This window comes from Pongo abelii, chromosome 2 (genome assembly GCF_028885655.2).
Source record: "Pongo abelii isolate AG06213 chromosome 2, NHGRI_mPonAbe1-v2.0_pri, whole genome shotgun sequence".
Taxonomy (NCBI): domain Eukaryota; kingdom Metazoa; phylum Chordata; class Mammalia; order Primates; family Hominidae; genus Pongo; species Pongo abelii.
Genome location: NC_085928.1, coordinates 101766140 through 101783136, shown reverse-complemented (window position 1 = coordinate 101783136; position 16997 = coordinate 101766140). Strand labels below are relative to the sequence as shown.

Genomic DNA, 16997 nt, shown 5'->3' with positions numbered 1-16997 from the left:
TGATAGGTCTAAAATTTTTACTATTTTGATTTATTCCAACATGGAAAGGAATAGCATACCCTCTGTGATATAAACACCCTTTTTTTGTTGTTGTTGTTATTGTTGAGACGTAGTCTTGCTTTGTTGCCCAAGCTGGAGTACAGTGGCGCGATCTCGGCTCACTGCAAGCTCCGCCTGCTGGGTTCACACCATTCTCCTGCTTCAGCCTCTGGAGTAGCTGGGCCTACAGGCACCCGCTACCACGCCCAGCTAATTTTTTTTGTACTTTTAGTAGAGACGGGATTTCACTGTGTTAGCTAGGATGGTCTTGATCTCCTGACTTCGCGATCCACCCACCTTGGCCTCCCAAAGTCCCAAAATCCAAAGGATTACAGGCGTGAGCCACCGCGCCCGGCCAAACACGCTCTGTTTTTTAATAAATTACAGCATCTGTCACCTACTGACTGCTATGGCTTTGGGCAAATTATCTGACCTCTTATGCCTTACTTTCCTCATTTGTAAAATGAAGATAATGATAGTGTGGCTACCAGATGGGGTTGTTTATGAAGCTTAAGTGACATAATCCATGCTCAAGTACATAGAAAAATGCCTGACTCATAAAAATCACTTAACAGACATCATTATTACTGTTGTTGTTTTATAGTCCTGACTAAAAAAGAAAAAGCAAAAAGAAGATACTTCTAACTAATGTAAAGATGGTAAAGAAGAACCACCATTTACTGAGAACCTAGCTGATAATTGGCACAAGGCTAGATGTTATAAATATATTAACTCCAAAACATATATAAGCTGAGGAAACTCCAAAGCCTCCAAGTTTTCTATAGCATCTTCCTGAGAATACTTCAAACTTCACACTTAAAAAAATTCCTCCTTTACAATGTCCAAATAATTTAACATTCTGATCTTTATGATTTCAAATGTGATACTGAAATGGTATTCTTGGAAAATCATTACGAATGAGGGAAGGCCGGGAGTGGTGGCTTACGCCTGTAATCCCAGCACTTTGGAAAGCCAAGGCAGGCGGATCAATTGAGGCCAGGAGTTCAACACCAGCTTGACCAATATGGTAGAAATCCATCTCTACTAAAAATACAAAAATAGCCAGGCATGGTGGCACGCGCCTGTAGTCCCAGCTACTTGGGAGGCTAAGACAGGACAATCACTTGAACCTGGGAAGTGGAGGCTGCAGTGAGCTAAGACTGCACCACCGCACTCCAGCCTGGGTGACAGAGCGAGACTCCATTTCAAAAAAAAAAGCTCCTGAATGACCTGTCTTGGTCATGTAATATTGAAATAAAGATATGAGACCAAAAAACAAAAAAGACCAAGTAACTCATATACAGAGTTCCTAGAGACTTCTAAATACCAGGTAAGAAATCTAAGTTAATTATTATGCTGACTTTCATTGATAATCTTTTTTTTTTTTTTTTTTTTTTTTAGACGGGAGTCTCGCTCTGTTGCCTAGGCTGGAATGCAGTGGCATGATCTCAGCTCACTGCAACCTCCACCTACTGGGTTCAAGTAATTCTCCTGCCTCGGCCTCCCAAGTAACTGGGATTATAGGCACCTGCCACCACGCCAACCTCCTCAGCCTCCCAAAGTGCTGAGATTACAGGTGTGAACCACTGCGCCCCACCGGATAATTCTTCTTTTAAAAGAAATTATTTTATGATTCCAACACATTCCCATACTGATAAAATATAAAAAATCACATTCTTTCCCAGCCCCATGATGTCGCCTCTTACGGAGAATCTTTCGGAGCACCTGTTTGAGTACTACCACTGGAGCATATTCTTTGTCATCAAACTGCTGGGTCAAAGACACCGGGCCGGGCACGGTGGCTCACGCCTGTAATCCCAGCACTTTGGGAGGCCAAGGTGGGTGGATCACGAGGTCAGGAGATCGAGACCATCCTGGCTAACATGATGAAACCCCGTCTCTACTAAAAATACAAAAAATTAGACGGGTGTGGTGGTGGGCGCCTGTAGTCCCAGCTACTCAGGAGGCTGAGGCAGGAGAATGGTGTGAACCCGGGAGGTGGAGCTTGCAGTGAGCTGAGATCGCGCCACTGCACTCCAGCCTTGGGGACAGAGCAAGACTCCATCTCAAAAAAAAAAAAAAAAAAAAAAAAGACACCGATGGGGCGGGGGTAGTGGCTCACACCTGTAATAACCAGCACTTTGGGAGGCCCAGGCAGGCAGATCATCAGAGGTCAGGAGTTTGTGACCAGCCTGGCCAACATGCTGAAACCCTGTCTCTACTAAAAATACAAAAATTAGCTAGGTGTGGTGGTGCACACCTGCAATCTCAGCTACTCAGGAGGGTGAGGCAGCAGAATCACTTGAACCCAGGAGGCGGAGGTTGCAGTGAGCTGAAATCACGCCACCGCACTTCAGCCTGGGCAACAGTGAGACTCCATCTAAAAAAAAAAAAAAAAAAGACACCAATAGGAGAAAAGTGTGTGTGGTCTCATCCTATACCAGGCTACACATATTATCAGTCTTTTCAACTCTTGCCATCCTGTTAGGTATTATACAAACTATTAGGTTAACTAATACATGTTTTTTGCTGCCTTCTTTCTGTAAATTATCTATTTGGGTCTCTGCTCATTTTTGTAGTCCTACTTTCCTCCCTACACCCTAAAGAGCTCTTTGTATATTAGAAACAGTAGTCCCTAGACTGTTTTATTAACCTTGTATTTTCAATCATAAATCAATAAAATGATCAATGGTTTTATATAATGAACAGAAAATCCTCATCTATTCCAAGTTTATTATTGAAAAAAAATTATAGGTAAATAACTGTTTTCTAAATTAAATAAAATCCTAAAAATTTTCTGTAGAGACAAGGTCTTGCTGTGTTGCCCAGGGTGGTCTGGAACTCCTGGCTTCAACTGATCCACTTGTCTTGGCATCCCAAAATGCTGGGATTACAGGTGTGTGACACTGTACTGGGTTTTAATTTTGTTTTTTAACTGTAGTTTTATAAAATGTAATACATCTGGCAGGGCAAAGCTCTAATTTTTAAATGAAAAAAAATCCCTCAGTTCACTGTCAAAGGGCAAAGCTCTCTTTCATACCCTTTTTTCCCCCTTCTTTTCTGGTGACTGTCACATATTTATTCTTAATAAGAATGCTAGAATAATTTTGTCAAGTTTCAAAAACAATCTATGCAAGTCTTTTATGTCCTTCAGTAAATTTTTTTCCTAGAGGTTCTATATATTCCTTGTTAAGGTTATTTCTTAATGTATTTTGTTGTTAGTGTGAAATGGATATTTTATTCCATAAGATTTTTCTAACAGTTGCTAAACTGTATTCAACACTTTCACTTTAGTTTCAAAAGTCTTATTAGTTTATATACGAAGACTATTCATTTACATATGGATTTTGAAATTTCTATTTGCTAAATTTTTCAGTTAATTTCCCCCAATTATCTGCAAAAAAGTATTCTTGCTTTTTTTTTTGACACGGTGTTGCTCTGTTGACCAGGCTGGAGTGCAGTGGTGCAATCACAATTTACTGCAGCCTCTACCTCCTGGGCTCATGGGATACCCCCATCTCAGCCATCCAAGTACTTGGGTCTACAGGCATGTGCTACCATGCCTGGCTAATTTTTGTACTTTTTGTAGAGATGGGGTTTCACCATGATTCCCAGGCTAGTCTCAAAATCCTGGACTCAAGCGATCCACCTGCCCTGGCCTCCCAAAGTTCTAGGATTACAGGTATGAGCCAACACGCCTGCCCTCTTGCTTCTTTATTGTCAATATTTTTACTGCTTTTGTTTATCTAACTACATTGGCTAATTTCAGAAAAATATTAAGTAACACTAGAACAGTAAGCCCCTTTGTCCAGTGTGTAACTTTAAAAAGGAATTTGTTTTATAGGTTTTAGGCTTGAGACACAAATATGAATTAAAAAAAAAATTACACTAGAAGAAATACCTATTGAAAGTCTTAAAAAAAATCAAGATGGGTTCTCTACCAAATAATTTTTCCTTTGATCTAATGGAATAATGAATGAAATTTAAAGATCTCCCTAACTTTGAACAATTCTTGCTTTCTTAGAATGAATTCCCACTTCTTGGTCATGTTGTTCTCAAAGAAGTGATTTGATTTCACTTACTTTTTTCCCTCCAGTAATTTTTGCATCAATATACATGAATAAGACTGAGTTGCAGTTTTTTGTTTTTATTTTTCAGGCTGTGAAATCAAGATTATCCTGGCTTTGCAAAACCAACTGGAAATTTCTTGTTCTCCCTGCTCTGAAACAGCTTCAACAGTATAATAATCATAGGTCCCTTAAAGAAAAAGTCACCTATGGAACTGTCTGATTTCAGTACTCTTTGGGGTCAGTTCTATGATACTTTAAAAAATTTCTTCATGTTGTTGTACATTCTGTATTGTATCTCTTCTTGATTCCATTTTGGTAATTTGTAATATCCTAGACAATTAGCCATTTTATTTAGGTTTTCAAATTTATTAGCAGAAATATACAGTCTTTACATTTCTTCCACATTTATTTATTTATTTTTTGAGACAGAGTTTTGCTCTTGTTGCCCAGGCTGGACTGCAATAGCGCGATCTCGGCTCACTGCAACCTCTACCTCCTGGGTTCAAGCGATTCTCCTGCCTCAGCCTCCCAAGTAGTTGGGATTACAGGCACCCACCACCTCACCTGGCTAATTTTTTGTATTTTTAGTAGAGACAGGGTTTCACCACATTGGCCAGGCTAGTCTCGAACTCCTGACCTCAGGTAATCCACCCACTTCGGCCTTCCAAAGTGCTGGGATTACAGGAGAGCCACCGCACCCGGCCTTCTTCCACATTTTGGGTCGAAGTTTAACCCCTTTCTTTTCCCATTATTAGATAGTTGGCAGTTTATCTAATTGGACTTGTCAAATAATTAGCTCTTAGATTTACTTCCAATTTTTTTTTTTTTTGAGACAGAGTCTCACTCTGTTTCCCAGGCTGGAGTAGAGTGGCGTGGTCTTGGCTCACTGCAGCCTCCACCTCCCGGGTTCACGCCATTCTCCTGCCTCAGCCTCCCGGGTAGCTGGGATTACAGGCACGTGCCACCACACCCAGCCAATTTTTGTATTTTTAATAGAGATGGGGTTTCACCATGTTGGTCAGGCTGGTCTCGAACTCCTGACCTCGTGATCTGCCTGCCTTGGCCTCCCAAAATGCTGGGATTACAGGCGTGAACCAATGCGCCTGGCCTGATTTACTTTTAAATTATAATGTACAGTTTTGAAAGTGTAAATTTCTTTCTGTTATCGTTTCCTTCTTTCTGTTTGGCTAAGGTTTTGTGTTGTTGCTCTTTTTCTAAGTTTGAATACTTTATTCACTTATTTTCTGGAATAGGTGTTTTGAGATGTAAAATTTTTTCTGTGTGGCTATTATCTGCATACCTTTTCCAAGTTAAAATTGTCTTCAGCTCGACTGTCCTCTGAGTTGTCTGTATTCTTCTCATCATCACCTTTATCTGCATTTGCAAATACAGAGGCCACGCGAACCACAGGCAGAGGCACATCCCGAGGGACAAACCTAACTGAGCTGATGGGCATGGTCCACAGTTTAATTTTCTTAAAAGATTTGGTTTTGGCAGAATACCGTGATTCACAGACAAAAACATCCTCATCTCGGAAGTTTTCTGGGCATAACTTAAAGTATTCCTGGGGGGTGGGGAGGGCATAAGAATAAAACTAGTTAGGTGAATTTTCTGAAAACCAATTAAAAAAAAAAAAAAAAAAGCAAATAACCAACCGACCAAACAAAAGCTGAACTGATTAGACTTTCTGGCAGTTAACAAAAAATAATAAATGACCAGAGATTTAGAAGTATTTCTTTGGCTACAGAATGGACTTCTTATATACACACCCTTTAAATTATAAAAACAAATAATTCCATTTAGTTTATAATTGCTCTTTGAAAACATATGAACATTTCATATAGCTATAATGCTCCTTAATGCTTTGAAGAGGGCTCGTGTGTGTGTATCAGACAGATACACAAAAGCACACATTATTACCTAAAAACCAAACTGAAAATTTGTAATGATTATCCTTCAAAAAACATCATACTTAAAAATTAGCCTGGCAATATGAATAACTTAACCTAATTGCATACAGCCAAATAGTGTAAGCAGCAAGTGGTCTTTCACAATCAAGTTCAGGTTAATTTCTTCCCAAATCTTTACATATAGCTGTATAGACACGGCTTAAAAAATAGCTTAAAACAGAGTTCCTAATTTTGTAAATATCGATTATTTTCTGTATTTTAAAATTTTATTCCTAGGGAATGAGTGATACTTTGGGATTTAATGAGTTTCTTACCTTGACAAACATGACCACACACTTGCCTAGAATTTTACTAACTGGAACTTTGTTGTAATAGTCACTCTTAAAAACTTCTTTTTCTAGAAATTTTCGTGTAGCCAGGTGGAATGTTTCATTTGGTCGGTAAAACCAACAGCCATACAACCATTTTTCACCTCAAAAATGGGGGGCGGGGGAAGGGGAAGAGAAAGAGAATAATTGTTAACAGAAATCACTTTTTTTTTTTTTTTTTTTTTAAAGAGACTGGGTCTCACTATGTTGCCCAGGCTGGACTTGAATTCCTGGGCCAAAGTGGTCCTCCAACCTCAGCCTCCTGAGTAGCTGGGACTGCAAGTATAAGTCACTGTGTCCAGCTCAGAAATCACACATTCTTTGCAAAATTAGGAAATACACCATCAATCCATTCTGCCATGATCTGAACCTAGCACTGTGCTTATTTTTACAGCTACAGTTTCTTAATATAATTATCCATAGGAGAAATAATACTCTAAAAATAATAAAGTGTAATGAGGCCTAAAAAATGCATGCTACTTTTTCCCCCTCATATATATATATATCCACCCTCAACCTCTTGGGCTCAAGTGATCCTCCTGCCTCAGCCTCTCAAGTTGCTGGGACCACAGCAAGTGCAACCACACCCTGCTAATTTTCTTATTTTTTCTAGAGAAGGGGTCTTGCCACGTTGCCCAGGCTCTTCTTCATATTAAAAGCCATATAAAATACATAATGAGGAGGACAGGTGATGAGACCTGCTCCACTCTGCTCTGGTTAGTACATATGTAGAGTTGTGCACTTTAGTAAGGGGATAGATATGCTACTAAAGGACATATTTAGCTCTCTGGTGAAGGAATACAAAAGTATTTCATGTGATAGGCAGCTCAAAGAACTGGATTGCCTAGATCACATTTCCACCAACTTTTGGCTTCATTAATTTCTATGCATACTCCATGTCTCAATTTAAAGGCAACTGTTTTAGAAAGCCTTTTTGAAAACAAATGCTAAGCCAAGGCATGTCATTCTATAATAATTTCTTTTTTGATCATAATCTTCCTTACTGGAGTAGTTTTGCAAGGGAAAATATGAGCTTTTTGTTCTTCTGAATCTATGTCACTCTACATAAAGTTTGGCTCAAAGTATGTTTTTAATAAGTATCAATTGAATGAATGAATCTCAACCAGACTTTAAGAAGCTGTATTTCTTTTTTTTTTTGAGACAGTCTCACTCTGTCACCCAGGCTGGAGTGCAGTGGCGTGATCTCGGCTCCCTTGCAAGCTCCGCCTCCTGGGTTCACACCATTCTCCTGCCTCAGCTTCCCAAGTAGCTGGGACTACAGGCACCCGCCACTAGGCCTGGCTCATTTTTTGTATCTTTTTAGTAAAGACGGGGTTTCACTGTGTTAGCCAGGATGGTCTTGATCTCCTGACCTTGTGATCTGCCCACCTCGGCCTCCCAAAGTGCTGGGATTACAGGCGTGAGCCACCGCGCCCGACCTAGAAGCTGTATTTCTTTTGACTCAACTATGACACTTGCCCAATAGGTCCTATGTTTTTCATATGATGGGTGCTTACTTACATTTATTGATATATTGAACAATTATTATGGAAAGACTTAAGATGTCTGAGTTAAAATTTTCTTCCCTGAGGAGCAAGGAAAAGTCAAATAGTCATATCTCACTAAACTGTCCTTTGATTTAAAACAAACTTACCAGCTGAATCCTCCCACAGTCTTTCAATACAGACAATATGTGGTTGTAGGTTGGCCTCTGCAGGTTCCACATAGACGTAATCTCCAACATGGTACATGCTGTTTTTAAAGCTACAGTCCTGGCTGTATGTGCGATGTAAGCCTGAGAGGCCTGCAGCACCAGAGGAATCTTCACTCTTTTCAGCTTCTTAGGTAAAAAAATAAATAAATAAAGCAAAAAGGTACTCACCAAAGGGATGCTGAAGTCAAGAGGTAGGGTTCAAACAACACATACTAATAACACATTTAATACATTTAATTCCATTTGCAACATGCGAAGGCAGGAATCAGCAATAGTATGATCTTCACCTTCCTAATAGCCTCTACTCAAAACTGTATTTTTGAATTGCAACCATCATTAATTTAAATGAATATATAATTACACAAAGGATGTAGAGAATAAAAACATCACCTTACTAATATACGATCATATGGCCATTTTGGATAATATCGAAAGGCACAAAGAAGTACATATGTCGTTTCAAATCAAGTAATTCTAGAGATAATCTCTGATATACTTCATCTCCACCTTAATGCTTCTCAATGTGTTTCATTTCACTAACAGTTATTACACGAATATGACATATTTAATGGAGTCTTAGAATTGAAGAAATATAGAATATGTATATTCTACAATATACTATAAACTATATATACTATACATATTTAATATGTCATGAACACTAGCCCTGAGAGGAAATGCTTTTCAAAATGACTTTTATTTTTATTTTTATTTTTTTTTCGAGACAGAGTTTCGCTCTTGTTGCCCAGGCTGGAGTGCAATGGCACAATCTCAGCTCACCGCAACCTCTGCCTCCCAGGTCCAAGCAATTCTCCTGCCTCAGCCTCCCGAGTAGCTGGGATTACAGGCATGCGCCACCACGCCTGGCTAATTTTGTATTTTTAGTAGAGATGGGGTTTCTCCATGTTGGTCAGGCTGGTCTCGATCTCTCGACCTCAGATCCACCTGCCTCAGCCTCCCAAAATGCTGGGATTATAGGTGTGAGCCACTGCGCCCAGACGACTTTTATTTTTGTTAAGTAAAACTTATTAACAGTTCCAGTACAGGCCGGTAGCGGTAGCTCACGCCTGTAATCCCAGCACTTCGGGAGGCCGAGGCGGGCGGATCTCTTGAGGTCAAGAGTTCAAGGCCAGTCTGGCCAACATGGTGAAACCCCGTCTCTACTAAAAATATTAAAAAATTAGCCGGCATGGTGGCGGGTGCCTGTAGTCCCAGCTACCTGGGAGGTTGAGACAGAAGAATCGCTTAAACCTGGGAGGTGAATGTTGTAGTGAGCCAAGATCATGCCACTGCACTCCAGCTTGGGTGACAGAGCAACACTCCGTCTCAAAAGAGAGAAAAAAAAAAAGTTCCAGTACAAGCTATCATTTGCAAATATCACAGGGTTTTTATTGAGGATAAAGCTTTGCCCAAATCTTTGATTACTTCCTTAGGTTAATTTCCCATAAATAGAAGAGCTAATAATAAGAATTTTAAATGTTATTTATTTTATTCCTCCTGAAACATTAAATTTTCTTTTTCTTTTTTTAGACGGAGTCTCACTCAGTCACCCAGAGTCTTGAACTCCTGACCTCAAGTGATCTGCCCGCCTTGGCCTCCTAAAGTGCTGGGATTACAAGCGTGAGCCACCGTGCCTGGCTATCTAAATTTTAAAATAGTTTTTCTAGTTCTGTGAAGAATGTCATTGGTAATTTCATAGGATTAGGATTGAATCTGTAAATTGCTCTGGGCAGTATAGCCATTTTAATAATATTGATTCTTCCTATCCATGAGCTTGGAATGTTTTTCCATTTGCTTCTGTCAACTCTGATTTCTTTGGGCAGTGAGTAATTCTCATTGTAGGGATCTTTCACCTCCCTGGTTAGCTGTATTTCTAGGTATTTTATTCTTTTTGTGGCAATTGTGAATGACAATGCGTTCCTGATCTGGCTCTTGGCTTGGCTGCTATTGGTGTATAAGAATGATAGTGATTTTTGTACACTGATTGTGTATCCTGACTCTTTGCTGAAGTTTATCAGCTGAAGGAGCTTTTGGGCTGAGACCATGGGTTTATTAGATATAGAATTATGTCATCTGCAAAGAGACATAGTTTGACTTCCCCTCTTCCTATTTGAATGCACTTTATTTCTCTCTCTTACCTGATTGCCCTGGCCAGGACTTCCAATACTATGTTGAATAGGAGTGGTGGGAGACAGCATTCTTGCCTTGTGTCAGTTTTCAAAGGGAATGTTTCCAGCTTTTGGTTATTTCAGTATGACGTTGGGTGGCTTTGTAATAGATGGCTCTTATTATTTAGAAGTATGTTCCTTTAATACCTAGTTTATCTAGAGTTTTTAACATGTCAAAAGCCTGTTCTACGTCTATTGAAATAATGTAGTTCTTGTCTTTAGTTTTTTTTTTTTTTTTGAGATGGAGTCTTGCTCTTGTCTCCCAGGCTGGAGTGCAGTGGCGTGATCTCGGCTCACTGCAACCCCCACCTCCCAAATTCAAGCAATTCTCCTGCTTCAGCCTCCTGAGTAGCTGGGATTACAGGTGCCCACCACCATGCCCGGCTAATTTCTGTATTTTTAGTAGAGATGGGGTTTCACCATCTTAGCCAGGCTGGTCTTGAACTCCTGACCTTGTGATCCACCCACCTCGGCCTACCAAAGTGCTGGGATTACAGGCATGAGCCACCACACCTGGTCGTCTTTAGTTCTTTTTTATGTGATGAATCACATTTATTGATTTGCGTATGCTGAACCAACCTTGCATCCCAGGGATAAAGCCTACTTGACCATGGTGGATTAGCTATTTGATATACTGCTGGATTTGGTTTGCTAGTTATTTTCTTAAGGATTTCTGCATTAATGAACATCAAGGATCTTGGCCTACAGTTTTTTCTGTTGTCTCTGCCAGGTTTTGGTACCAAGATGATGCTGGCCTCAAAGAATGAGTTGGGGAGGAGTCCCTCCTCCTCAGTTGTTTGGAACAGTTTCAGTAGAAATGATACCAGCTCTTCTTTGTACATCTGGTAGAATTTGGCTGTGAATTCACCTGGTCCTGGGCCTTTCTTGGTTGCTAGGCTATACATTACTAATTCAATCTCGGAGCTTGTTATTGGTCTGTTCAGGGATTCAAGTTCCTCCTGGTTTCAGTCTTGCGAGGGTGTATGTGTTCAGGAATTTATCCATTTCTTCTAGATTTTCTAGTTCGTGTGCATAGAGGTGTTCATAGTAGTATCTGCTGGTTATTTGTATTTCTGAGGGGTCAGTGGCAACACCCGCTTTGTTGTTTCTAATTGTGTTTACTTGGATTTTCTCTTGCGTCTTCATTAGTCTAGCTGGCGGTCCATCTTACTAACTTTTTCAAAAAACCAACTCCTAGATTTGTTAATCTTTTGAATGGTTTTTCCTGTCTCAGTCTCCTTCAGTTTTCAGCTCTGATTATTTCTTTTTTTCTGCTAGCTTTGGGATTGGTTTGCTCTTGCTTTTCTAGTTCTTTCTCCTACGAAGTTAGGTTGTTAATGTGAGATCTTTCTAGTTTTTTTTTTTTTTTTTTTAAACAAGAGTCTTGCTCTGTCACCCAGGCTGCAGTGCAGTGGCACAATCTTGGCTCACTGCCACCTCCACCTCCTGGGTTCAGGTGATTCTTGTGCCTCAGCCTTCCGAATAGCTGGGACTACAGGCACACACTGCCATACCCAGCTAAATTTTGCATTTTTAGTAGAGAAGAGGTTTTGCCATGTTGGCTAGGGTGGTCTCAAACTCCTAGCCTCAAGCAATCCACTCTCCTTGGCCTCCCAAAGTGCTTGGATTACAGGCATGAGCCACCGTGCCTGGCCATTGACCTACCTTTTTGATGTGGGTGTTTAGTGTGATAAATTTCCCTCTTAACACTGCCTTAGCTGTGTCCCAGAGATTCTGGTATGTTGTGTCTTTGTTTTTGTTCGTTTCAAAGAACTTCTTGGTATCTACCTTAATTTCATTATTTACCCAAAAGTCATCCAGGAGTAGGTTGGTTAATTTCCATATAATTGTGTGGTTTTGAGTGATTTTGTCTTGATTTCTATTTTTATTGTGCTGTGGTCTAAGAGAGTGGTTGGTATAATTTTCCTTCTTTTACATTTTCTGAGGATTGTTTTATGTCCAATTGTGTGGTTGATATTAGAGTATGTGCCATGTGGTAATGAGAAGAATGCATATTCTGTTGATCTTTGGGTGGAGAGTTCTCCAGATGTCTATCAGGTACATTTGGCCCAGTGTTGTGTTCAGGTCCAGAATATCATTGTTAATTTTCTGCTCTGATGGTCTGTCTAATACTGTCAGTTGGGTGTTAAAGTCTCCCAGTATTGTGTGGGAGTTTTAAGAGATGAGGTGAGGTCCTGCTGTGTTACCCAGGCTGGTCTTGAAGGCCTAGGCTCAAGCAATCCTCCTGTCTTGGCCTCCTACAGTGTTGGGATTACAGGCATGAGCCACTGTACCCAGGCCTTTTTCTTTTTTTATTGTATGGGAGTGTAAGTCTCTCTGAAGGTCTCTAAGAACTTGCTTTATGAGTCTGGGTGCTCCTGTATTGTGTGCATATATTATTTAGGATAAGTCTTCTTGTTGAATTGAACCCTTTACCATTATGTAATGCCCTTCTTTGTCTTTTTTGGTCTTTGTTGGTTTAAAGTCTGTTTTGTCTGAAATGAGATTACAACCCTTGCTTTTTTCTGTTTTCCATTTGCTTGGTAGATTTTTCTCCATGTCTTTATTTTGAGCTTATGGGTGTCATTATGGGTCTCATGGGATGACAGATGGGTCTCTTGAAGACAGCATCCCATTAGACCTTGCTTATTTATCCAGCTTGCCACTCTTGTTTCTTTTAATTGGGGCATTTAGCGCATTTACATTCAAGGTCAGTATTGATATGTGTGGATCTGATCTTGTCATCGTGTTGTTAGCTGGAAGTAATCTTGTTTGTGTGGTTGCTTTATAGTGTCATCGGTCTATATACTTCAGTGTGTTTTTGTAGTGTCTGGTAACAGTCTTTCCTTTTCATATTTAGTGCTTCTTTTGGGAGCTACTGTAAGGCAGGTCTGGTGGTAACAAATTCCCTTAGCATCTGCTTGAGGAAAAAGGACTCTATTTCTCCTTTGCTTATGAAGCTTGGTTTGGCTGGATAGAAATTACTGGTTAGAATTTCTTTTCCTTAAGAATGTTGAATACAGGCCCCCAATCTCTTCTTGGCTTGCAGGGTTTGTGCTGACAGGTCCAGTTAGTCTTCTGGGCTTCCCTTTGAAGGTGACCTGTCATTCTGACCTTGGAGAATCTAATGATTGTGTGGCTTGGAGATGATCTTGTGAAGTATTTTGCGGGGATTCTCTGAGTTTCCTGAATTGCAATGTTGGAGGAAAGAAGGCACTCTGGCTTTTGAGTTGTCAGAGTTCTTGTGCTGGTTCTTTCTCATCTTTGTGGGCTAATGTTCCTTCAATCTTTAAAGTTGCTGTCCTTTGGCTATTTTTTTTTTCATTCTTTTATCCTATTTGATGACCTTGGGTGTTTGATTGTGGTATAAGATGGGTTCAGTTGATGGGCTTAGTTTCTAGAGGATTTTAGGGGGCCAAGGCTCAGCTCAGGACTCCTGGACTGTGTGCCCCAACTCTGGGGGACTGGCATCAGGCCCTGGCTTTTGGATAAAAGCCATTTTAACTGGAGTGATATGATATCTCATTGTTTTTTCTGATGATCAGTGATGTTGAACACCTTTTCATATACCTGTCTGCCATTTGTATGTCTCCTTTTGGGAAATGTATATTCAGGTCTTTTGCCCACTTTTTAATTGGATTATTAGATTTTCTCTTAAGGAGTTGAGTTCCTCATACATTCTGGTTACTAATCCATTGCGAGATGGTTAGTTTGCAGATAGTTTTTTCCCACTCTGTGGGTTGTCCCCTCACTTTGTTTCCTCTGCTGTGCAGAGGCTTTTTAACTTGATGTAATCCCATTTATCTACTTTTGCTTTGGTTGGCTGTGCCTGTGGGGAATTACTCAAGAAATTTTTGCCTAGTCCAGTTTTATTCTAGTAGTTTCATAATTTCAGGTATTAGATTTAAGTCTTTAATCCATTTTTATTTTTGTACATGGCAAGAGACAGGGGGCTAATTTCATTATTCTGTATACTGATATCCAGTTTTCCCAGCATCATTTATTGAAGAGACTGTCCTTTCCCCAATGTATATTCTTGGCACCATCGTCAAAAATGAGTTCACTGTAGATGTATGGATTTGTTTCTGGGTTCTCTACTCTTTTCCATTGGTATATGTGTCTGTTTTTATGCCAGCACCATGCTGTTTCAGATACTATATAGCTCTATAATATAAATTGAAGTTAGGTAATGTGATTCCTCCAGTTTTCTTTTGGCTCAAAATAACTTTAGCTATTCTGAGTCTTTTATGGTTCCATATAAATTGTAGGATTGTGACTGGGTGCGGTGGCTCACGCCTGTAATCCCAGCACTTTGGGAGGCTGAGGCGGGCGGATCATGAGGTCAAGAGATCGAGTCCATCCTGGCCAACATGGTGAAACCCCATCTCTACTAAAAATATAAAAATTAGCTGGGCTTGGTGGTGCACGCCTGTAGTCCCAGCTACTCGGGGGGCTGAGGCAGAAGAATCGCTTGAACCCAGGAGGCGGAGGTTGCAGTGAGCCGAGATTGTGCCACTGCACTCCAGCCTGGCGACAGAGTGAGGCTCAGTCTCAAAAAAAAAAAAAGAAATGTATCCTACAGGCCTACTACCTGGCTACTGTTGCTGATTATTCAGGGCCCAAGGGCTCTTTAGTCAGCAGGTGATGAATTCTACCAAGACTGGGTCCCTCTCTTCAAGGCAGTGTGCTCCCTTCTGGCTCAGGGGCATGTCTAGAAATGCTGCGTGGGAGCTAGGGCCTGGAATGGGTGCCTCACGACTCTGCCCAGTGCCTTATCCTACTGTGGCTGAGCTGGTATCTAAGCTGCAAGGCAAAGACCTCTTTACTCTTCCCTCTCCTCTCCTCAAGTGGAAGGAAGGTCTTTTTCGGAGCTGCCCAGGGCTGGGGAGGGGTGGCGCAAGTACTCCCCTAGTTACCCTGCTGGTGTCTCACATGTCATGTGCCCCCTAAGTCCACTGGCTCTGAGCCCAGCACAGCACTAGGACTTGCCTAATAGTTGTAGTCTTTGTGGGCTACACTTCCCTTCAAGTTTATTTAGGACCCCAGAGCCCTTTAGCACACAGTGGCAAGGCTTGCTGGAACCCAAGTTCTGACAATTGTCCAGTCCACTGGGCTGGACAATTCCCCTCTGATGAGGGCTGGCCTGAATGTTTCCTCTGTGGGCATCGGCTGAGTTCCAATGCAAATCCCGCAATCACTGTGCTCTAACTCCCGCAAGCACAAAGATTCTCTGTGCCACACAGCTGATGCTGGGGTATGGGAGAAGGGTGGTGCCAGCAATTCAAGACTGTGTTTTCTACCCTCTTTCAGTGATATGAAGTTAAAACTAAGTACTGTGATTGTTTACCTGATTTTTGGTTGTTATGAAGGTGCTTTTTTTGTGTGTAGATAGTTGTTAAATTTGGTGTTCCTGTGGGGAGGACAATTGGTGGAGGCTTCTATTCGGCCATCTTGCTCTATCTCCTAATTCTCCTAATTCTTGGTATTATATATATAATTTTTAAAAGTTCTGCCAATTTTGGTGAAAACTGTTATCCAGCAATTGATTAATCAAGTGAATCCTTGTGTCATACACAGCAGATCTATAAGGTTCTTGAGAATTTTATACCAGCAGTAACACTATCAGTTTACTGAAACGGACAGAGAGATTGGAATTTTTTTTTTTGTTTTTTTACAGACAGGGTTCACCCAGGTTTCAGGGTACTGGCACAATCACAGCTCACTACAACTCTGAACTCCTGGGCTCAAGTGATCCAGCGATCCTCCCATCTTAGCCTTGTGTGGTGGCACATGCCTGTAGTTCCAGCTACTTGGGAGAGTCTCACCGTGTCGCCCAGGCTGGAGTGCAGTGGCACAATCTTGGCTCACTGCAACCTCTGCCTCCTGGGTTCAAGCAATTCTCTTGCCTCAGCCTCCCGAGGAGCTGGGACTATAGGCATGTACCACCACACCCGGCTAATTTTTGTATTTTTAGTCAAGACAGGGTTTCACCATGTTGGTCAGGCTGGTCTCGAACTCCTGACCTCATGTGATCTACCCACTTTAGTCTTCCAAAGTGCTGGGATTACAGGCGTGAGCCACTGCGCCCTGCCAGTTATCTTTTTCTTCCTTTATTTCTGTTGTTGTTCTACTTCTGGGAGACTTCTTCAACTTTGTATTCTAATATTTCTCTGAATGGAAAACAACTTCATATATGATTCACACACCACACAATTCACCTATTTAAAGTTCAACGGTTTTTGGTATGTTACATTATTAGTTTTTAATAATTGTAGTAAAACATATAATACAAAACAGTTATCATTCTGACCACTTATAAGTGTACCATTCAGTGGCAATAATTTAGTGTTGTGCAACCATAACCACAAACTATTTCCAAAACTTTTTCATTACCCCAAACAGAAACTTTAATCATTAAACAATAATTACCCATTTCTCCACTCTGCAACCTGGCCCCTAGCAAACTCTATTCCACTTTCTGTCCCTATGAATTTGCCAATTCTATATACTTCAAAAAAGTATAATAATACCATATCTGTCCTTTTCAGTTTGGCTTACTTCACTTATCATAAGGTTTTCAATGTTCATTTACATAGCATGAATAAGGATGTCATTCCTTTTTATGGTGGAATAACATTCCATTGTATGAATACACCACTTTTTGGGCTTTTGTTATTTTTCATTGACATATGATAATCATGTGGCTCGTGTCTGCAATCCCAGCACTT

At 40.7% G+C, this 16997-nt stretch overlaps 1 protein-coding gene across 50 annotated transcripts in view; it reads right to left on the bottom strand.

The window, feature by feature from the left end:
* The window catches only part of PBRM1 (polybromo 1), a 142513-nt gene that overhangs the window by 34896 nt on the left and 90620 nt on the right, over positions 1-16997 (bottom strand). For 23 of the 50 annotated variants that reach the window (XM_054552081.2, XM_024244402.3, XM_054552101.2 and 20 more), the window contains 3 exons: positions 8042-8227; positions 6334-6491; positions 5410-5673 (listed from right to left, as the gene is read on the bottom strand). In XM_054552081.2, the coding sequence (XP_054408056.2) occupies positions 5410-5673; positions 6334-6491; positions 8042-8227 (608 nt within the window). The remainder of the gene's footprint in view (positions 1-5409; positions 5674-6333; positions 6492-8041; positions 8228-16997) is intronic. The other 27 variants (XM_054552094.2, XM_054552103.2, XM_054552120.2 and 24 more) reach the window with 3 other exon arrangements.